This window comes from Aulonocara stuartgranti (genome assembly GCF_965226115.1).
Source record: "Aulonocara stuartgranti genome assembly, chromosome: 17".
Taxonomy (NCBI): Eukaryota; Metazoa; Chordata; class Actinopteri; order Cichliformes; family Cichlidae; genus Aulonocara; species Aulonocara stuartgranti.
In genome coordinates this window covers 16,864,556-16,886,759 of record NC_138953.1, presented here as the reverse complement: position 1 = coordinate 16,886,759, position 22,204 = coordinate 16,864,556, and the positions used below count along the sequence as shown (strand labels likewise).

The following is a 22,204-nucleotide window of genomic DNA, read 5'->3' as shown; positions in this document are numbered from 1 at the left end:
AATATAGGAGAAATATGGTCTCTCTTTCTCGCCTCTGTCAGTACTCTTGTTACAGTATTTTGGATTAACTGAAGGCTTTTCATGGAGTTTTTAGGACATCCTGATAATAATGAATTACAGTTGTCCAGCCTGGAAGTAATAAACTGACTAGTTATTCCAGTGTCGCTCTGAGACAGGATGTTTCTAATTTTTATTGTGCAAATGGAAGAAAGAAGTCCTACATATTTGTTTAATATGTGCATTGAATGACTCCAAGGTTCCTCACAGTGTTACTGGAGGCCAAGGTAATGCTATCCAGAGTAAGAATCTGGTTAGATACCATATTTCTAAGATTTTATATTTGATCAGTGGTTGTTGATAAATGGTTGTGATAATTTGCATATTAATGATCAAGAAACTGACATCGCAACCCATTGTTCACCAGTGGTGCTAGTTTCAGTCATTGCCCATATGTGCTCTTTACAAGGTTGGGGAAACGTGCAGTCAGCAGAGACTGAAGAAGTCACTTGGATGAGTGACAAAATGTAATGCATAATGCAAACACCACTGAAAACACAACATCCAGATGAACAGAATCAACATTTTGGGATTTCCTTACCTGGATGATTGAGCATGCATCATGACATATACAAATACCTAATGCTAAACAGAAATCCAGTTATTTTGTGCTGATCACTTTGATCTCAGGCCCGACTCAAGCTGCTGCCACACAGAACTGGTCAGCTGAACATTGTGGGTGTAGTGTACAACCTGGCTGCAGGCTCCTCTGGCGAAATGGCTTCTAGCACTGAAGGTAAATTTGACCTCATGTCAACTCATATGCTTTATTATTATTTGATGAAGACAGAATGTTTTTCCATTTGCATTATGCATTACATGGTATTTAAAAAAATAAATAAATAAAATTCCAATATGTTGTACTTTTTTTTTTTTTTTGTCTTGCTGCCAGTTAGAAACCATATGGATTTCCTCTTGTTTACAGACCAGCAGACTCTAGATTTGATGGTTCGTGGGAAACAGGACTTGAACATCCTTGGCCCACGTCTTAATCTGACCAAAGAGGACAAGATGTCAGTTCGTCATGGTCCTGATCGACGTCTGAATCCCATCATAACAGCACCTATGCCCCTGATGGAGGTAGGACTTATTCTGAAAACCTTCATGGATGTAGTCATCATGAAATCACTTTACTGGGTTTTAGATTCTGCATGTTGAAAACATTTTTTTCTATGTTAGTTCTATGGAGTCAGATGTGGGAAAACTTTGATGGGAGGGTAGAGTTTGAAGTTGAAATAATGCTAGCAAGCTTTGCTAGAGAACAGAAACTATAAACACACATACACATGGATCTAACGGACAAACATATCTAATTCGACAGTAACATGCAATGTTAGTTTTTTGACAGGCTGTATCATATATATTATGAATATCTGTCACAGAATTCAGTTCAAATCCAAAAAATGACATCTACACTACAGACACAGTCGAGAGTTCTTGTTTCAAATAAGGCTCAACAGACACATACTGGCTACTGGTCAGTCAACACTCCTGTCCAGATGGATGAACTATTAAAAAACAATTGTGAAAAAGAATTATTATTTTTTTCATTTTGTTTTTTTGATTTGTGGATAATGACTCCATTATTGTTGGCTGGAGCCTTAGAAATGTCTTTTTAAGTCTTTCCAGGTGGATAGATATCAATGATTTTCTCATCTGTTCTTGAGTTTCTTGACATCGTGACAGGATGTGTTGCATGATGATGTTTTAGCCTACTTAAATTTGTTAGACATGTTCTATTGAAGTGACTTATTGATTCAACAGGTCTGGTTTATTACTGTTAATGAATGATTCAAGCTGTGGGACATTCATTTTTTTCACGTAGGGCCATGTGGGTTTGGACAGCTTTCTGTCCTTATAAATTAAATCTTCTACCAGAAACTGCATTTTCGTTTTATTGTTTACTGTTTGTCTAATATTTAAATTTGATGATCTGAAACATGTGTAACAAATTAGCATAATTAGAAATTAGGAAGGGGAAAAATACTTTTTTCCCCTCCCCCAGTAGCAGCTGGGCTTTTAAAACAGGCTTCCAATGAACCTCTACTTGAATATCTATGCTTTCAAGTAGGGCTGGGCGATATGACCCAAAATTTCATATCTCGATATTTTTTAGCTGGATGGAGATATAAGATATATATCTCGATATATTTTTTTTAAGCCATAAAGTAAGAACAAAAAGAGAGTTCTTAGTCAAAGCTGTGTCCCAGATGTCACACAGGCACTTTTATTAACATACAGCACAGATGTACATGAAAAATTACTCAAAATTAAATTATGAGCATTCATTAAATAATCATGGTCCATAAATAAAAGAAAACAAGGTTGTTTTTGTGCTAAACAAAGAGCTCACAATTGTGCAGTCAAAATGTAAACTAAAAGACGCTGAGCGTAATAACAAAGACAGACAGATTTCACAACTGCTCTGTTCCCAACTTGTACTGTGTGACTGACAGCCTGGAGTTTGAAATCCGCTTCATAACCACGTCTCTTACAGGTGCCATTTATGGTCCTTATACACACACAATACGGTAATATTACGTTGATGGACAGTACGTATCACTCCGCGAAGCTCTTCGGTAGCCGTAATGCGCCGACAATCTATCAAGCGGTGCAGCTCCGTAGTTTACCAAAGTCGTACTCAAACATTTGTGACAGATTGCTGAGCGCCGTGTACCACATAAAATCGGTTCGCGGCCATCAAGCACAGCCAGAATTCATACATAAGGCGCGCTATCAACTTTTGAGAGAATGAAAGGATTTTAGGGTTAGCGCGGTTAGCTCGTTAGCGCGGTTAGCTCGTTAGCACGTTGACGCCGTCCAGCCCCACGCATGGGGCGATGCGCAGTAACTCGTTAACGGAGATTTGCCGTGTCCGTCTTGTCGCTGCCTGCACGTGAAGCGATGGGGGAGGAGGGGGAGTTGTCTTCAGTGAAGGCGAGGCGGAGTAACGTTGCGTAGAGACAAAAGTGGACGAAAGAGAGGCAAACTTGCGGCTCCACAACTATAATTATAACGTAACATAGACTATATCGATATAAAGGATATTGTCACATCTTATATCTCGTATAAAAAAATATCGATATGTTTTAAAAACTCGATATATCGCCCAGCTCTACTTTCAAGTGTAGTTTCACTTATGTGTGGTGATGCTGCAGTATTGCTTTCTGTTTATTACTCTGTGTGTGTGTTTGTATGTCAGGTTTTTTTCCTGCAGTTTCCCACTGCTCTGCTGTGTGGCGAAATCCGAAAAGCATATGTTGAGTTCTGTAATGTCAGCGGTGTTGCTTTGTGTGGCCTGCGAGTGGTGTCCACACACGCCGCTTTCTTCACCTTTGGCAGCCAGGCCACGACACCCCTCAGCCCGACGTCAGCTGAAAATTGTTCACCTTATAAAACCGTGGCCACACCTCTCCAGCGGGCCTCAGAAGCCACTGAGAGTCTGGTTTCAGCTGATGATTTCCGACAGCCATCTGGTGTGATAGAAATTCCAATAGATGGCAGCATCCTGCAACCAGGGCAGTCCACTCAGCTGCCTCTCTGGCTGAGAGGACCAGACCAGGAGGGAGTCCATGAAATCAACTTTCTGTTCTATTATGAGAGCGCAGAGAAAGGACTCAAGATAAGGTAAAAATTGAAAATTAAGCACTTTTGTGAACTGACCTGTAGGCATACATATCATTTCTTGGAACATATTAGTATTTTTCAAAGAAACATGATCAGCCTGAAATGTAACTTACATAAATTAAGGATTGAAAAATACTTCTATGTATGTATTTTTTGATTATATTGACAAAAAGTAGATTATTTCAGTGCCGGGGCACCAGTGAAGAAAAGGGTCATGTAGCCGTGGGAAAATAATTATTTGATCTCCTGCTGAATTTGTAAAGAGAAAACTTACAAAGAAATAAACAGTCTATATGTGAAATGATAGTTTTAATGGAGAGAGATAAAATATCAACAAAACATTCTAGAAATAAACACGTTACATAAACCTTATAATTTTATTTGCATGTCAAGTATTTGGTCCCCAAGCAAAACATGATTTAGTATTTTTTTGGAGAAGCCCTTGCTTGCAAAGTGCTTTGTCAGCAAGACGGTGCTTTTGACCCACTCTTCTTTACAGAAACTCTAACTCCAGGCAGGCAGCATTCAAGAAACTTGAAGTTAAGCTCCCTCTACAGATTTTCTATAGGACGGAGGAAGAAGATTGGCTTGGCTACTCATAAACTTTAAGCCCTTTTTCCATTAGTACCTACTCAGATCGGCTCACCACAATTCAACTTAGATCAAGTATCACCTAATGTGCGTGGTCATTGATATAGCAACGTGTCCGAGCGTCCCGTGATGTAATTAGTATGCGACACAAATGCTATAGCAAAGGTGGACGTCAAGGCAACAATATACCTGCTGCTCGGTCTGTGGCTTTTGATCAGAGTCGAGGGGATCACGGAGTTGTTTTTGTTTGTTTTGGTGTTTGTGTTGGATTTTGTTTGTTCTTTCCCTTGTTGCCGTTTCAAAAAAAAATGGCAGTTTTGAATTTTGTGAACGAAACACTCTCATGACTCATCGAACGACGCCACTGACCAGCCAATTGGTGGCATGCAGTCTGATGACGTCACATTTTAGTACCATTCTGATTGCTTGGAGCCACAGCCGTGCAGGTGCTATGACCTTGTCCCGTAGTGTATTGAAGTCATCCACGTTTGGGTCATACTCAGCTTTTCTCTTCCTCCAAATAAGGTGGTTCAAGTTGCTCAAGAGCTCGATTTTAGTTTCATCTGATTATAATGCTTTATCTTAATCATTTAGATGTTCACTGGCAAGCGTGCGATGGGCCTGTACTTGTGCCGTTTTTTGAGCAGGGCAAATTCACGGGTGCTGTAAGATTTAAATTCATAATGGAGTAGTGTATTACCGATGGTGTTCTTGGTGATTCTCCTCCCAACTGCCTTTAAGTCATCAACAAATCTCTCCCATGTATTCTTGGGATGATATATCACCTTTCTCATGATAATCCTCATCCTGTTATTGCAAGATCTTGTATAAAGCTTCAGTTGAGAACCATCGATAGGTGTTTTATATTTCTTATTAATCACACAAGCACTTGTCAACTTCTCACCAAGCTTCTTGCTTCTTCCAGTCTTGTGGATGTGTACAATCTTGTCCCCGACATCCTTTGACAGCTCTGTGGTCTTGCCCATTGTGGTGGAGAGCTTGGAGTGTGAATGAATTGATTTAGTGGACAAGGGTGCAACAAGTTAATCTGGAATTGTTTGAAATCTGTTTGCCACATGGGCACGCAGCTGATCTTTGTGAGCCAGAACTCTGCCTAGGTTGTAGGGGATCAAATACTTTCATCATTTAATATCACCAGTTTATAACTTTTATGTAATGTATACAAAGTTCTTTACACGTTCTGTGTGACAAAGTCTATAAATCATATCCTTATCTGGATTAAACATGGCTGTTTTGGGTACGCACGGACTGGACTGTGACCTTAACAAAGAAATTTATTTTTTTTAGTTTGCTGTGTGTGGGGTCACATAATGGCACAAGCCATAGTTCAGGTTTGTGTATGTTTGTGCTGAAAGTTCTCATAATCCTTGGGAAAAAACAATAAGGCTTTCTCTTTTCCCTCTCTCCGCATGTAAAGTCACCGGGTGCTGCGCCACACAGTATTTATCTGTGCTAGTCGGTCTTTGAGCATACAGGCATCAGCCTGTCGCAGCAGTGTTCCTCCACATCACTGTCTGGATGAAAAAGGCAGTAGTGGAACCCTTGTCTTTATTGATGTGGAGAACATCAATACGGTGAGATGCTCAGCATAGCACACACAGTTACATAGTTAAATCATGCCTGCTGCACAAATAACGATTGAACATTACTCTTCTCACAGAATGAAGGTGGTGTGCGAGAGTTCCACATCGTTCAGGTCTCGAGTAGCAGCCAACATTGGCGCCTTCACAAGTACATCAACCCGAACAAGGATAAAGGTGAGGTCTGGTACACCAGGAGATCTGTGCTTCATTTCATTTAATGGGCTAGTTCAGTTTCTCCATACAGTGTTAGCATGATTGATGAATATAATTTTCTATGGTGAAGTTCAAAGATTCAACCCATTAAAAACAATTGCTTCTAGAGCAGCAGCTGACCGGTCCTGTGCCCATGAATTTTAATTATTTGTGATGAAGCTAGATCTCCTTCAGAGGTTCAAAATCATGCCTCTTTCACTTTCATTTTGGGAAAGTGGAACATCTACACCACAGCAGCAGTGATCACTGAGATCCTTAGCTACAAGATGAACAGTGTCATGGAGCAGACCTCTCCATGGAGAAGGAGATTGAAGGCCAATATCAAGGCAGCACTAAGAGAAGTTAGCCAACTATTAGAGCTGCAGAAAGGTGTGATTAAGAAAGGAATGTCTGAGAAGTACAGCAAGCTGCCCATACAGGAGGCCAGACATTCAAGACAAAGTCTGAATCATAAACAGTTGGACAGCACCAGTCACCAACATGATTCACGCCTACCTACTGAAGAAGCTAACGGCATTCATGAGCGCCTGGCAGTATAAGATGAGATAAGATAAACCTTTATTATTCCCACACGTGGGAAACTTGTGTCACAGCAGAAAGTGGACAGTGCAAAGTTACAGTAGCAAAAATTAAGAAAAACAATGGAACAAGATAATAAGAATAACATACTATATACAACAGAATAAAATACTACACTGTCAGAAAACAAAAATACACTTAGACTTACACTTATAAATGAACCAGCTGCTAATGGATGAGTTGCACCTGGAAATAATCCCCCAGAAGGGATCAGTCAGTATATTAGCAATACATCGAAGCTCCGGTCAGGTATCATAGCTGCTAACATGAACAGGCACATAGCTCAATACATGAGTGAAATGGCAGAAATACCAGTTACTAGCAGATAAAGCAGTCAATTAAGACTGTAAGATCAGACTGTGACCAGTCTGTACACCACCTGGACTGATTGCAAGAAATCCTACGACTCAATGTCTCACACATGGATCCTGATGAACAACACTAGAGGCCAACTTTAAGGAAATTGCACAAGTTGCCAGCAAGTACCACTGACTACCAATGACTAGATCAATGGATATAGTCTGTAGAACAGAGTAATCAGTAAGCACTTCTTTTATATGGATGACATCAAGAGAAACCTAATGTTATTTCCTTTAACTAGTGAGGGACAGTAACATGCAGGACTTTTTTATGAACAACAAACTTTTTTCCAGGCTACATGAAGGTGTTTTGAATTAGTGATATGTCATTTTCTTTCCACCATACAAGTGATCTCCACTGTTTTCTTCTTCAATGCCATGTGCCAACAGTGTGGAGCAGCTATCTGATCTAGTTGTACAGAGGTCGGATTATCTTCTTAATACATTTACATCGTCGCTGCGCGTGACTGTGGAGACTGTGGATCATTTGAAAAAGAAACCCCCAAATCAGAAGTACTTGACTTCCTGGTATAACTGTCAAAGGCGAACATTAAAGGAGGGATTATATGGTTAAACTTAGTTACAGCACTTTGAGGATACTGTTTCATTTTCAGTGTCTCTGGTATATGTCAGAACGAGATCTAGCGTGTGATTAAAGTGGTGGGTGAGTTCTTTAATATTTGTGAGAGAAGTGAGTTGAGTCTAATAATGGATTAAATGAAAGAAATCAGACAGAAACTGGATATTGATGTGGATCGTAACTTGTCTTTTTCTTCCTTTTCTCCTTCAGAATGTAAACTTGGCAGCAGAGAAAGAGCCAAGCTGTGTTTTAGGGCCACACGTTGCAAACCCAGTGAAGGTACTTTTAGTGAAAAAACAAACCCCATCAGTTAGGCCATTTTCAGTGAGCATGAATTTCACAGTTCTGTCTGTTATTTCTAGCTACCTCTAAGGCTGTAGAGAAGTACACTTTTTCAGACCTGAGTATGGGAAATGAACAGGTGAGTAGAACATACACTTCACAATATACAATTTTCTGTTATGGTTGTATGTTCTCATGCTTTGTCATAGTTGTTTTTTGGGGATGTTTTTTGTTTGGTCCCAAAAGGTTGATTATTTTCATCTGGACGAAGCGTTTCCAGTGGGAGAAACGCTTCGTCAGTCATCCAAGTGACTTCTTCAGTCTCAGCTGACTGCAGGTTTCACCAACATTATAAACAGTACATTTGCACAATAACTGAAACCACTGAAAGAAGAATGTGCTCTGAGGTCAGTAGCTTGATCATTAATATGCAAATTGTCATGACCAACGATCAACAACCACTGATCAAAGCCTATTGAACAATGGCCATGAGCACCATTCACAGAGTTGGGGAACGGCTGCAATCACAGCATTGTAAGATGGTGAAAGATGTACCCTTAGGCCCCCTCTTCGATTCAGAGATGGTCTTTCCCTTTTCATGTAAATGGTCTCCTTGACTCTGCACTCACACCAGCGTTCCTCCCTGTCCAGGATGTTATATCCTCATCATTGAAAGAGTGTCCACTGGCCTGTAGGTGTAAATAGACTGCAGAGTCCTGGCCTGATGAGGTAGCTCTTCTGTGTTGTGCCATCCGCTTCGCCAGAGTTTGTTTGGTTTCCCTGATGTATAAATCCTGGCAATCCTCCTGGCACTTCACAGCATATACTATATTACTCTGTTGGGGGACCCGATCCTTGGGGTGGACCAGTTTTTGGTGTAACATGTTTTGGGGTTAAAAGCCACAGAGATGCTGTGTTTAGAGAAAATGTGTCTCAACTGTTCCGATATTTCTGACAGATAAGGGATCGCTAAAGGTTTTCACTTAGGCAGCAGTTGTCCTTCTCTCCTTGATCACCTGGAGCTTTCTTTAGGAGCCTTCCCAGCTTTGACAAATGTCCAGCTGGGATATTTACATTTACTCAGTAGGCTGGTTTCAGTTATTGTGCAGATTTACTGTTCATAAGGTTGGGGAGACCTGCAGTCGGCTGAGACTGAAGAAGTCACTTGGGTGACTGACGAAACGTTTCTCCCACTGAAAACTCGACGTCCAGATAAACAGAATCAACCTTTTGGGATTTCCTTATCTGGATGATTGAGCATGCATCAAGACATTTTTGCCTCGTGTTTGTTGTAAAACAAATTTAAAGCTAGAAGGAACCATCTAGAAATGTTTGCCTACTTCTATGTAAGCTTTTTAACAAACAGTAACTCTTTCTGAATTTTGTGGAATTGAAAATGTGTTGTCAAGAAAACAGTGATGTAGCAGCATTATTTAATTCAATATGCTGTCTAACAGTCATCTATTAATGTATCATTGAGTTAAGGAGGAACGTTGGCGAAGTTCAGTTGTGTCGATGTTTAAATTTCCTTTAACTGACTGGCCTGCATGGAGAGAGGGTCTAAGTGATAGAGAGTGAATGGTGCTGTCTTTGTCTAGATCATCAGTTCTACCACACCATGTGGGGATTTCTTCTTCCGCTGCCTGACGTTAGAAACTCAGGAAGCATACGGAGCATCATCCAGGATATCATCAGTCAGCAAGAGTCAAGGCTCTGTACCCACTGAGAACAGAAGTTCAGACCTGACAGATATTGCCAAGGAGTGCAGTGAGCTGGACCTCAACATAATTGTCATTTGGAAGGTAAGAGAGTTTAGTGATACATGGATGGATAGATGTGTAGCACTGTAGATATTTACAGATAGCGAGCACCAGAGTCTCGGTTTGCAAGAGCAGTTTATAACTGGAGATCCTAAAATCCAGACTACTGTAAATGTTTAAATGCTGGCTTTTTTATGGGATATAAAACACACAAAAATATATAGAGAGAATTTCTAATGCACATTAATCTATTCATCCAAATTGCAGCATAAAAATAAATAATGGAAGAAAACAAAAATACAGTTAAGTCCTCTGTGCGTAGCAGTGACAGAAATGATGGTGTGGTCTTACCACAGTTTAGAAATGTGTTCTTATCTCTTGAATATAAGTTGATCCAGCAGGAATAGTTATCTTAGGGGTGGCTCGCTATCACGGTTTCACAATCTCAGTTTTACAGGTTCACAGAGCAAAGATGTCCACTCGGCTAAAACAAACAAAAATCAGGTCAAATCCTCATTCATAAGTAATCAGGATAGATTTTAACCATAAAGGCTGGAGTTGGACACAAGGTTTATAATATAAATGCATCTGTTCTCAACTTGCTTGGCAGTTTAATCTCTCTCCGTCACGCTGGTTTCTGCTATCCACACTACAGTCTCTTTCTCACACTTAGTGTTTTTTTCCTTCCACCAGTGAGTGGCGCTGTAGTTACAATGATTGATTGCCAGAAAATAAGATAAAAGAACAATACACCAAAAACAAAAATACAAGTCACCACCACCAATGAAATCATACATGCTCATACTCATTAAGGGATCATTCTTAAATGTGCAATATACATTAGATCATATTAACCCTGGATGGATATTTTGATGGACAATAACCATTTTGTGCATGTCTGTCTAACTAGGCTTATGTGGTTGAGGACAACAAACAGCTTATCCTGGAGGGCCAACTCCATGTTGCACTGCAGACCATCGGAAAAGAAGCCACTTCTTTGACTGCTAAGGAGGTACTGCAAGCTCTTTGTTTTTAGTCTATTTTTCTAAAATAAAACCAGCATAAGAAACCTAAACTTAATCCCACTTTTGATTATTCTTAGAAATAATGCAGAACTTTAAGCCCAAAAGCTAATATAATGTTTTATTTCAGGAGGGTTTTAAATATTTTATATAATGCTGGTATGATTACTTTTATTTGTTAGAGCAAGTCTTCTTTAATAGTGTATGTGTGTTCATCTTCAGGAAGCTCAGGAGATGGTGCTCCTCAAGTTTAAATCAGACCTGCCTCCTCCAGTCATTCTTCCCTCTGCAGAGTTTTGTCAGCTCATCAAAACCAATCTACACTACCCTGAAACCTGCACACACCCATTTGTGCAGGAAAGGTGAGGCACCTGGCGTGTTGTTTTTCCTAACACAATGTTTGGTCCAAGTGATTACAAAAGGTTATTAAACAGGTGCATCTCTCTGAAATGTTCTATCAGATTTAGAAACGTATTCTTCAGATAAGAGATGGGACAGACTACGAGCAAAGGTTAATGTATAGCTCTCGCTTTAAAAAAAGCTTTCACACTAGGAAAGCCCCCTGGGATCCATAGAGTTAAGTTAAACTCAAGAAGTTACTCCAGGCTGAACTAAATTATCTCATCAATTCTGTTTGGCACTGTGTTGGAAATGAATTCTTTTGAAGGTCTGCATAAGACCCTTAGGCACATAGACCAACACAGATTTCCTTTTTGCAAGTCTTTATTGTAACCATAACCATTAAGAACCACCAAATGAGGAAAAACATTCAAATTTTATGTGATCTCCTTATTTTCTCAAGTTTAGGATTATTTTGTCATCTTTACTGCTGGAAAATAGAAAGAAGACTGTGCAAAGTAATTAGTAAAGCAAAAGGCTGCTAGCTGGTTAGAGAGTGAGGTAGAAAGAAGAGAGAGGACAAATAACAATATAGGAGAAAGACGATTTAAAGGTTAATGGTATGCAGTGATGGTTACACAATTAAACATATGGAGAGTCAAAAGAGGTCAGTGTACATATTCAGTGGAAGCTCCTTCAACAGCCTTTGTCTATAGCAACATAAGAGAAGGTTCAGGGTGTTTTGATATAGCTATAAGCACATAAAGCATTATCACAAAGGAGCATTAAGCCTTACCTATAGTAGAGCTTGGATTTTATTCTGTCTCACATATCCAAACTCAGGATCAAATATATGATACTATGGGTTTTTATGATATGATGGTGGCCGATTATTTGGGACTGTTTGGCTTTGTTTGGATTTTTAAAAATAAAGTGATAAGTGAAGCTCTTTAGAAATAATGTCTTGCAGTTTTAAAAAATTAGTTGTGCGGCTTATAATAACCACATGCACAGAGCAGTTTTTCAGTGCCATCCTAAGACAGGATAATAAGATGTTACCATGTTTGGCAGTATTTAGCATTATTACATTTATCCATCCCATCCTCTGTTTGTAGACCTTTATTGTTTGTTTAGAATTTTTCCTATTCGCAAATATTTTTTTTGTTAATAAAAAGCTGCGTTTCTCTTTGTGCCTAGTCTCTGTTTGGTGCCAGTTACTCTGACTCTGTCCAACTGCTCCTTGGCTCAGGTAGATGTCATCATTGACTTAAGACACAAAAGCAGCAGGTAGGTTTCTTAAAACAACATGTGTTCCTTCCTCACATGATTACTTTGTAAGGAAAATGGAGACAAAACTGTTGTGGACAGTGGATTTCACTTAAATAAGACTGACGTTGCTCTTTTTCAGTATAAAATTCAGCTGATACATACAGTGGCTTGAGAAAGTATTTATTTTTCATATTACCTCAAGATATATTTTTTATAATTAAAATTTAGCTCAAGTTTAGATTGAACTCGGAATGACCATGGGGGAAAATGGTAGAAAATCTGAGCCACAGAAGTATTCAAACCCTTTGTTGTAGCTCCTAATTATCCTGTGATGCATCCTGGTTGAGTATCCACTAGTAGACAACTGAAAGAAGTCAACTCTCTATAGAGCATCTCAATTAAATTGCAGTGATACACACATTAGGACCAGGATGTAAAGCTTATAGTGTTCCCAACAGTACACGGGCCTCAATAACTGAAAAAGTAGACCATCAAGACTCCATTGAACTGTGTGAACAAATTGAGTCAAAGAGCAAGCATTTCTTTGGTTAGTTGATCCAACAGTAACCACAGATACTTGAGGCAGAATGTGAAGATGGTTTCTAACATGAGGTCAAAATAACACATTTTTCTAATATCAGGTGATAAGTTGTGACCTCTTAAATGTAGCATTCTTTTCCAAAAGTACTTGTTTTTTAACATAACACTTCTATTTGTCTCTTCCAGCCCAGAGTCCCTGGAGGTCCACAGCTCATTTGCTTGGGTGGGTCAGTCCCAGTACAAGCTGCAGCTAAAGCCCAAGGAGGTATTGTGTCTAACACTGCAAGCCTGTTTCCTTCAGGCGGGAGTCTACAATCTCAACACTCCCAGAGTGTTTGCCAAGCCATCTGAGCAGAGCATCATGTGTGAGACAAGTCAGCAGACGGCTACTCCTGCTCTTATAGTCATCAGCAATGCCTGAAACGAGCCCGATGGTCTTCAGGCACCTCTAGACCGTGCTGTGTGTTTTAACTCCATTCAAGGACCATTGACATAAATTCCTGGATAGACTGAGCATTTGTTCCGTCAGTTTTTGCAATACTGTAAGAAGAGCTGTTTACATCCTGAATTGTACATCTTTTTATTCAGTCTGCAGTCCTTTCAAAGGCAAAATGGGCACTGACGACTGAACCGCATTTGCTGCCCATTCTCTAACAGTCTACAATTTCATTATGCACACGTTGTATTTTGTTTCTGGACCAGTGAGTCAAACTGTGTTTAACCTCAACATATTGTCATTTAGCTCTTGTATGCACTTGAATTGAAATCTTTTCTGGAAATTATGTAATTTATTTATATATAACAAATTGGTTGTAAATAGAAAATAAAAGTCTAATGATACTGTAAAGGAATGTCAAGGTCATGGCATCTTTTTTTTTTTTTCCTGGTAATTTTGGACTACAGCCTCTGCATTATAGAATCAAATATTCACATGTGGTGGTTATTTGCGTAATTTAGCGAAGAAAGTTTGTAGCACATAATCTGGAGTACACTGAAACAAGACTTCCATGGCAGCTTACAAGACAAAGAGTACAATGAAAAAGCACTTTATTAATCCTCATTAGTAACTTATCACACCTAAAGGTCTCTTGTCTGTGTTACAGCAAATTACTTAGTTATCACAGTTTCATTTGCAGTAAAGTCTTGATTCAAGACAGTAGTTGTCAGAAAATGATTAGAAGTGAAAGTTTAGAGAAACTGACTCGCTATGGTAACCTGGTTTATAACAGGTTTACCACCTTAATTACGAATGACATGGATAATAACAGTTAGTGTTACAGTTGCTTTTTCAATTAATTTGTCTTCCCTTTTCTTAATTAATATTCATACGTGAGTTGGTGTTAATGAGACGTGTAAATCCCTGCTTTGAAGAAACTGGCCAGATTATTTTCACAATGAAAGTCAAACAACAACCATAAGTTCTCTTTAAAGCTGTACATAAATGTGCTTCTTTGGGTCACTCCAGCGAGTATCAGTCTCCTTGTTGGTTCACGAGTGGTTCATACTGTGACGATCGTCTGTAGAGAACATAGTGCTGAGTGATGAAAAGGATGTCAAACACGATGGAGAACAGACCCAGACCGAACTTTGTAGGATCACCAAACACCAGCTTCCACTCATCTGAGGATCAAAATTAATACAGAGATACCGTCAAAATGCTCCAGTGCTCACATCAACAGTACAGGTGGTAAAGTAGATGCACCTATTTTATCCATTTAAAAATCCTAATTCTTCTCAAGTTATCACTTCTCCATGCCGCCCACAGGGCGAGGTGACAACAATACCCATCAGCTTCTTATAGCTGAGGGGTAAAATAAGCACAGTAAACACACTTTTACTTTTCATGTCAACATTTCCTTTCTTTCCGTCGCTTCAGAAATCCTGCTTATTTCATTAAATATTTTTGTATGTACAGTAAGCAAACTACTGTAATTACCATTGTTATAAGACTGCAGAATCATCTGGAGAATGCTGAAGAATCCACCAGTGAAGTCCAGTAACACATTGCCAATGCTCCATCCTTCAGTACTCTGTCTTTTGTAGTTCATGTATGCCTGGAAACACAGGAAAGCCATCAACTGTATTCACTGCTGATAAAAATAAATATGGCATAGAACATTTGAGACTTGTACACTGCTCAAAAATCATCAGGTCATATCAGGTGAAGAGAGGAGGTGCCCCTCTAGTGCGCCTATTGTTAATTTCATTAACATTAAGCAGCTAAAACTCTTTAATAACCCCCTGCTAATTAACTGACCAAGATCAATATCCCAACTTAATGACACACTCTAATTAAAAAGTGTTTTGTTTAGCAGTGTATTAATCAGGTTAGATGTGAACATTGTATTTCTAAAACATGTTTACTGTAATAAATCTCTAACATGTGGCACTGTTACTGTAAAAGAAATGTAGACAGATGCACCACTGGTGGGCAGTGAAGGTGGGCATCAAAACACATTAAATCGATGGAACATCCAACAACGCAAGATTTTTTTTAATATGGTTTCAGTCTAGTATTCATTATTTAATGTGCAAGTCCAGTTTGTGTTTGAGTCTTACCTGTGGGACATATTTGATAAGAGTCACTGCTAGCTTAATGTAAGAGAAATAGTAAAGGTAGTCCAGCCAGGTGATTGTTTTGGCTACAGCAACAAATAAGCTGATCAAAGCAAACATCCAGCCAATCAGCAATAACACCAAGGCCGTCCGAGAGACTCTCTGTCCACCCCTCTGTAAGAAAAATGGCACATTATACACCCGTCCTGAGTCTGAGACATCCTGCCAAACAAACTGACTCTGTGATAAAAGTGATTTTGAGAGTCATGTCGTATTCAGTCTTAACAATAAAGTCATTACATTAAATTATTCTGCTCCTCTGCTTTAAGTGTCTTAAAGCAGAAAGTCTGTAAGTATATGAAATGACATACACATACCTCATACACAGTAGCCTGGCTGAAGTAGACCAAACACAGCAGGACAGCATGGAGACTGAAGAAAACATCATTAGCAGTCACAGGGTTGATTCCATTAGGGTTCCTCTTCAGAAACTCCTCCTACAGGAGGAGCACACAGTAGCTTAACAAAAAGTATTATGTATGTATTATGCAAAACCTAATGTTATTCTATACAAAGGCAACAGCCACTAGGTGGATCGTCCAGTGTAGTCATGAAAAACATCAACTGATCATCAAGAAATGCCACAAATGGATGGAATGTCTTCAAATTCACAGACAGTTGAGTGAAAAGATCGTAGAGTTGTACTCAAGGAGACAGTATGTTAAATACAGTTATAAATCTAATTAAGCATTTAACTTTCAAAGGTTTCTCTAGACTCACTGGTACTGGCTGGTATCCTATTCTTCATGTGTATAAACAATGGAGTGTCCATTCAGTGGCTGGAGTTACCTTTATAGACGGTATCCAGAACAGTCCTATATTGAAGACGCTGTAAGCAATGAAACCCGTCAGGTTGAGAGCCAGGAAGTCAAAGTTGAGACCTACAACACTGAAGACAAACATGTTAGTTTTAATTTTGAGTAACTTTATTTTTAAAACATTCTACAAATTTCACACCACATTAAACCCAACACACAAGAGAGACTGAAGAGAAAAAGTCAGGGCAATCAATGTCATTCATTTTCTAGATTCTCCCTCCCCTCCGCCCTGTGTCAGATCTTTTCTTGATCTTGCCTGGTGTTGTAGGCCTTTGCCTCTACTGATATTGTGCCTAGACCTTGACCTTGTGCTGCCATGATTAGTGCCTCTGTGCTGTCTTTCAGTCCAGCTTTGTCCAGCCGCTGGTAGGATTTTTAGATTTTTAGACTTCTTCTGCCTGCCAACAGTACATGCTGTGCAGTGCCCTGTCCTTCCACAATGATTCCTCTTCTTAGTTCCTCTTCTTGCTCGGGTCCTTTTTCAGGTTTCTGCTGCCCGAGGTATCTAATAAGCACACGATCACTTGTGGCTGATGCACTCATGGCCCTTTGCTGTTTTATCCTGAATAGCAGTTCTGACACTCACTAGTCCTCTTTCCTTCCTTCTGCTTGGCGTACAGTCTCAGGGTGCTGGACTTGGGGTGAAACCCTTCATGCATGGTAAAAAGCTTTCCTGTCTTGAAGTCAGTGACTTCTATTTTTTCCTTTGACCAGCTCTGACAACTAGGTTGGGCGTAGGTGTCGATTGCCTGGCTCTTGTTCTTTCCATTCAGTTTACTCCTCTGGCCGTGACTTATTCTCTGCAGGTAGTTGCAGCTTTTCTATAGTGGACTCTTCCTGGTTCTCATTTGCCTTCCAAGGTACTTACAGCTATCCTCAATTTCTGCAATGTTGTCTTCTAGTAGTACAATCCACTCATACCTGACTACCTTCACTCTTTTTGGGCTTGAATTGAGCTCGATATCTATGTAAAGAAGCTAACATAGATATGTATCCGTAGCCAGTCTTGTTAGGTGTAAATCGTGTCAAGGCCTGGTTCTGTCTAACTCTTCAAATTTGAAACCCTTTCTTGGGTGTCTGCCACTGCAATGATTACTGGATCATGTTCAGGGAGGTTGCTGTGGTCCAGTAACTGCTTGTCTCCTTAAATCTCTATGCTCTTGAAACTGTACTTGGAGACACAACAAACCTTCTGACAAAGGCACTGATTTATGTACTGATGTACCGCCTTATGCTACCAGTAGTGATTTACTTTAGCCGAATGCAAAACTATTAAAAACAAAAAGATGAAGGGGAAAAAAAAAAAAAAATCACACGTAAAACCATTTAGATAGATGTCAGTCTAACTACAAAATAATAACAATAATAAGAAGGAAATACATAGGGACAGATAAAAGATGTTTGAAAACTACCTTTTTCTCCTCCAGTTTTCGAAGGCTTGTGGATAAAAAGACACTGACCAGGCCAGAAAGTAAATCCAACCAATGACTTCACTAATTATGGACAGGACATTGCTATGGACAACTATGAAGCGGATCCTGACAGGCACACTGGAAAAAAAGATATAGCTTATGTACACAAAGAAACTGGACAGTTAATCAGTTAAAAAATAAAATGGCAGCAGACATCAGCCGGCCTCTGGTGGATCCCTCCATCCATACAATACAATACAACTTTATTTGTATAGCACCAGCAGTACACCAAAGTGCTTTACAATAAAAACAGGAAAATTCCATCTCATCGTGAGCATCATTAGCTCTGAGTAGTGCAGAATTAACAACTTTCTATCTTTTCAACCATTAGCTTATAACCATTTTGAGATCCAGACGTTTTGCGTGACAAAAGGGGACAAAGAAACCACGTTTCAGTGCGTTTGTGCTCTGCTGCTTCAACCAATGTCTTGTAATAGCTTGTACAGTCTGGAGAGAATTAAAAACTTAACAGGAGATTCACTGGCACCAAGACTCAGTTTATAAGATTTGGACACCAAATTTGAAGAAGAAAGTGGTCACTTTAAGATATTCAATTATTGCATTCAGTGAAGGAAATTATTTTCTTTGCGCTGGACTGACACCCACCTGTTGAGCTCTGTGCTGTTGGTAACCAGATATGTGGTCACCTGACCAACATCATGGGCTGTCACATTAAAACTGACAGCGGTAGCTTGTACTGGCATCATGACCTAAACAAAAAACTCACATAGATTTTGGTCTCTGCCTACTGTCACAAATACATTTTGATAAAAAATAATAATTTAGTTTCATCAAACTTAGATAACCCAGGTCTGATTTTGTCTTATAAATTCAAAAAACAGCAGCAAAAGAGTAACTGGCCTATGATAATAGTTATGGACTCCATCAACCTCTGAGAGGCTCTTTTTATACCCAATCATTCTTTAACCTTTCTGTAATCAGAGGTGTTGTTGTGTTCATATTATGATATTACAAAGTTATTAAAAAAACAAACATCCAACCTGACTTCCTCAAAAGTATCCTAGCTTGAAATGTTTTGTTAAGCCCATGTTTTGTTGCCTCATATGCAGCATCATTTTTTCATGTTTGGTTTCTTACCTCCTCAGGCACTGTGATTATAGACGAGTAGTTTATCTTGGAGCTGTGTGTTACATTTAGGTGAATCACAGCTGACTGGTTGAGAGGGGAACTGCACAAAGACACGAAACACCAAAGGGAACAATACAAATGTTAACGCTTGCAATAACAAAGTCTATATTAAATGCCAGTAGTAACACATCTTACTTCATATGGGTATAATATCGCTTCTCTTTGGTTCTATCTGCTATGTAATGTAGTTAACAATGGATTTAGAAAAGAAAAAACAGAAAGGTTGCTGATGACTGTGAGATGAAGTTCTGTATCCTTTAAAACTATGATGTAGCTATAAAAGTCTTGCAAATAATTCAATGTGTAGTACAAATGATAACTACAATTATTTCAATTAACCCAGAATCCAAAAAGGTTTTCCAGAATATAACTGTAAATGTATTACATGCTGAAAACACCGGTACTGTATACAGAATCGTTTTATTGCAATTTTAACAGGCTTTCTATTATTAAACACAGAAAGTACACTTATATATATCTACACTGGTAATATGGCTTATCTAAAATACTATTACCTGGAAGTAATAACGACGGCATTTTTAGAGTATTCCTCAAGTGTAACAGCCTGAGGAGCAAACAAACTCAATCTGGATTCTGAAGTACAAGCAGAGTGTTGGAGGGCAGCGTTAGTGTTAATTTCACATTTTATGTATTTTTCTGCAGTGAAACGGATTCATTTAATCATAACAGTTCATCACCAGACATGTTGGTCAACATCCAGAACACCAGCAGCTGAGCAGGTAGGCATCTCTTTCCCAAACCTTGGCCTGTCATCTCTGTAAAATTATGAAAACCTAAAGAAAAGAAAGCAGCCAGAAGTCATTGGAAATCAGAACTATCCAATGCAATCATAATTATAGTGTAAGATAAGAGGATTAAACAGATACTTCAGGTAAAAATTAGGGGTGGGCTTTATACTGCATGTACGTGATCTATCGCAATTTTTTCCGTGTTTGATGAATAAATAAACCAGCTTAATTTAAGTTGTTTTATTTTGTCTCATGAATTCTTGTTTGATGTCCTTTTTGTTGCCGTGATCTTTTGTTTGTTAAAGGTCTAGTGTTGACCACAGAAAGAGACTTAATGTGACAGTATTGTCATTTGTGGAAAAACCTCTGTGTGCAACTGATGGTTAACAAATGGTTAAAATAAAACATTTCAATTCATTCAGACTTGTTGTATTCAAAGTTGAAAAAAATGGCCGATTTGAATGAGTATACCAGGGCAATTTTAGGCACTATAGGGTTGAAAATAAATATTTTTTTGGAGGCTTTTTAAACATATCATGATATATATTGTGTATCGCGATATATCCTCATATCGCCCAGCCCTAGTAAAAACTATTACTGAAAACACAATGTAGGCTGTAGATCATTTAATGTCTGTTATTCAAAGCCAAACACAGGTGAAAGTACAAAGGTCCTGTTTTTGTTTCATGTTTTAATAAGATTAATCAGATAAATATCTGTTTCCCGGGTTACCTGGATTTCATGTTAACTAGTTAGATTTGTTTACATATTTCACTCTCCGTGTTCCAGATGTTGCATCTGCAGATTTGTCAATTTCTGTGAGCAGGCTATATCATAGTTTATTTGACCTCACAAAAAAAAAGAAGACTGCAATTCCCAGGTCATGAAAATGCATATAGGTGTCAATATTATCTTCAGAGAACAATCCAAATTAAGCTAACTGCAAATGATTATAATACAGCTGCATTAACTCATTATATTGTATAAAATAAATAAATGTGCCTCATCATTCATCACACCTTTCATCACATCAGCTGGGCTGTTTGTTTGTGTTTATCCTCAGAGTGACTGATTTGATTTAAAATCGATAGTCATGATTTAAAAAGAAGACACTGAGTAGCGGATCAGTCACGATGGAAACCAAAGTTTATCAATGAATCAGTTTGGAATAATTTCTTTCCAGTTGGCAGGTAAGTAAATGCTGTGTATTTCAGCATGAAACATGGCATAGAAAGTTTAGAAATGGAGCTGTAGTGCCTACCACTGATTTCATTGCTTCACCGACAAAAGTGATAACCAGCAGGTCATCCTAAATGCATGTCCATGTCAATATATTCTACGTTTAACATTACAAAACAGTGTTTCGTTAAATATACTGTATTAAATTAAACTTGTTGAGCTGATTCATACCAGTATAGCTTAGTAAAATAATTCACAGTCGTCTTCCTTGATATGCTGCCAACCTGCTTGAAAATTCTTCTCTTTTGGATATATGGTGTTACCCTCAGCCTTAAGGCTGCATGATTTGGTATACCTGCCCTTGATAAGTGGTGATAGTCACAGTCCACAGTCAAAAACTTTGCCTCTGTCCTAAAACTATTCACTTCGTCTTCATATGGAGTGTTTGAGGTGAGCCCCACGTAGCTCTGCTTCTCAATAGTTGGATTTTACTGATGTGCAGCAGAAATAAACTGAACTGACGGAACCTCCCCCACATTTCAGAAAATCTAGGGGATGTGCCACAAGGAAGTTTAATACAACTATCACTGTTAGTATAGAGGGGGTTTTTTTTAGTATAGCGCACCAAAGCCAAGTTTATATAGATCAGACAAGACAAACGCATCTTCCAAGGAATCAAATGCATCAAATGAAGTCTAATAAAATAACAAAGTTGTCTGAGATAAAGCGATGTCTTCATCTTACCTATTTGGTCTGAAAGAACACGTACACACAAATAATAAAGCAATAGGCTTGCGTTAAGTAATGAACGAATAAATCTTTACCCGAACATATAAAAACTACTCGACAAAACACGTCCTCAGCTGTACTTCCCTAACAGATCACGGGATATCTTCTTCGTCCTATAACAGACGCTTCTATGTGTACTACTGCCCTCCGCAGGGTAACTCAGCTATAAAGATGCGTACAGATGAAATGGTGCTGCTGCTGCTGCTGCTACATATGTAAAAGTGGATTGAATTGTTTAATGACGTTCAGGAACAAGATGTATTTTATTTTATTCAATCCCCACTGCAGCCAAGTCAACATACATTGTCAGATCGGCATGTATGCAGCACACTGACTGCACACATACGCTGCAACACCAGCAGTAACCCTAACCGTATGTCCTTACGTTAAATAAACATCATTCATTTACCGTTTGTCGTCTGTATTCTGAATTGAAAGCTCCACACAAGACAGAATTATTCTAGAGTGCGAATTATTAAATGCGTACATTTAATAATTATTAATTAAATATATGCTAATCTGATTGGTACGCTAAGATGACTGAACACCTCGGCGATTTAAGGAGCCAACCCACCACCACCAGGTTTGACTTTAATGTCATTTTAGTTAC

The 22,204-nt window shown here is 38.8% G+C and overlaps 2 protein-coding genes across 4 annotated transcripts in view; one reads left to right on the top strand and one right to left on the bottom strand.

The window, feature by feature from the left end:
• Positions 1-13,673, top strand: part of trappc8 (trafficking protein particle complex subunit 8) — a 31,312-nt gene extending 17,639 nt beyond the window's left edge. For both annotated transcript variants that reach the window (XM_082511501.1, XM_082511500.1), the window contains 12 exons: positions 688-793; positions 983-1,137; positions 3,260-3,684; positions 5,714-5,870; positions 5,957-6,053; positions 7,821-7,889; positions 7,973-8,031; positions 9,491-9,694; positions 10,563-10,664; positions 10,897-11,036; positions 12,211-12,300; positions 13,009-13,673. In XM_082511501.1, the coding sequence (XP_082367627.1) occupies positions 688-793; positions 983-1,137; positions 3,260-3,684; positions 5,714-5,870; positions 5,957-6,053; positions 7,821-7,889; positions 7,973-8,031; positions 9,491-9,694; positions 10,563-10,664; positions 10,897-11,036; positions 12,211-12,300; positions 13,009-13,243 (1,839 nt within the window). In that variant the 3' untranslated portion in view covers positions 13,244-13,673. The remainder of the gene's footprint in view (positions 1-687; positions 794-982; positions 1,138-3,259; positions 3,685-5,713; positions 5,871-5,956; positions 6,054-7,820; positions 7,890-7,972; positions 8,032-9,490; positions 9,695-10,562; positions 10,665-10,896; positions 11,037-12,210; positions 12,301-13,008) is intronic.
• A 179-nt stretch (positions 13,674-13,852) lies between these two features.
• On the bottom strand, positions 13,853-21,712 carry ctns (cystinosin, lysosomal cystine transporter). 2 transcript variants are annotated; one of them, XM_082511508.1, is made up of 11 exons: positions 21,630-21,712; positions 19,576-19,671; positions 19,393-19,471; positions 18,827-18,917; positions 18,335-18,438; positions 17,669-17,806; positions 16,228-16,327; positions 15,756-15,875; positions 15,382-15,552; positions 14,759-14,876; positions 13,853-14,442 (listed from the first exon to the last, which is right to left on the bottom strand). In XM_082511508.1, exons 2-11 carry the CDS (start codon positions 19,649-19,651, stop codon positions 14,294-14,296), a joined length of 1,146 nt encoding a protein of 381 aa, XP_082367634.1. In that variant the 5' UTR covers positions 19,652-19,671; positions 21,630-21,712; the 3' UTR covers positions 13,853-14,293. The 2 variants fall into 2 exon arrangements, with proteins under 2 accessions (XP_082367634.1, XP_082367633.1); XM_082511507.1 differs by having other exon boundaries at positions 21,550-21,702.
• Between the last annotated feature and the right edge of the window lie 492 nt (positions 21,713-22,204).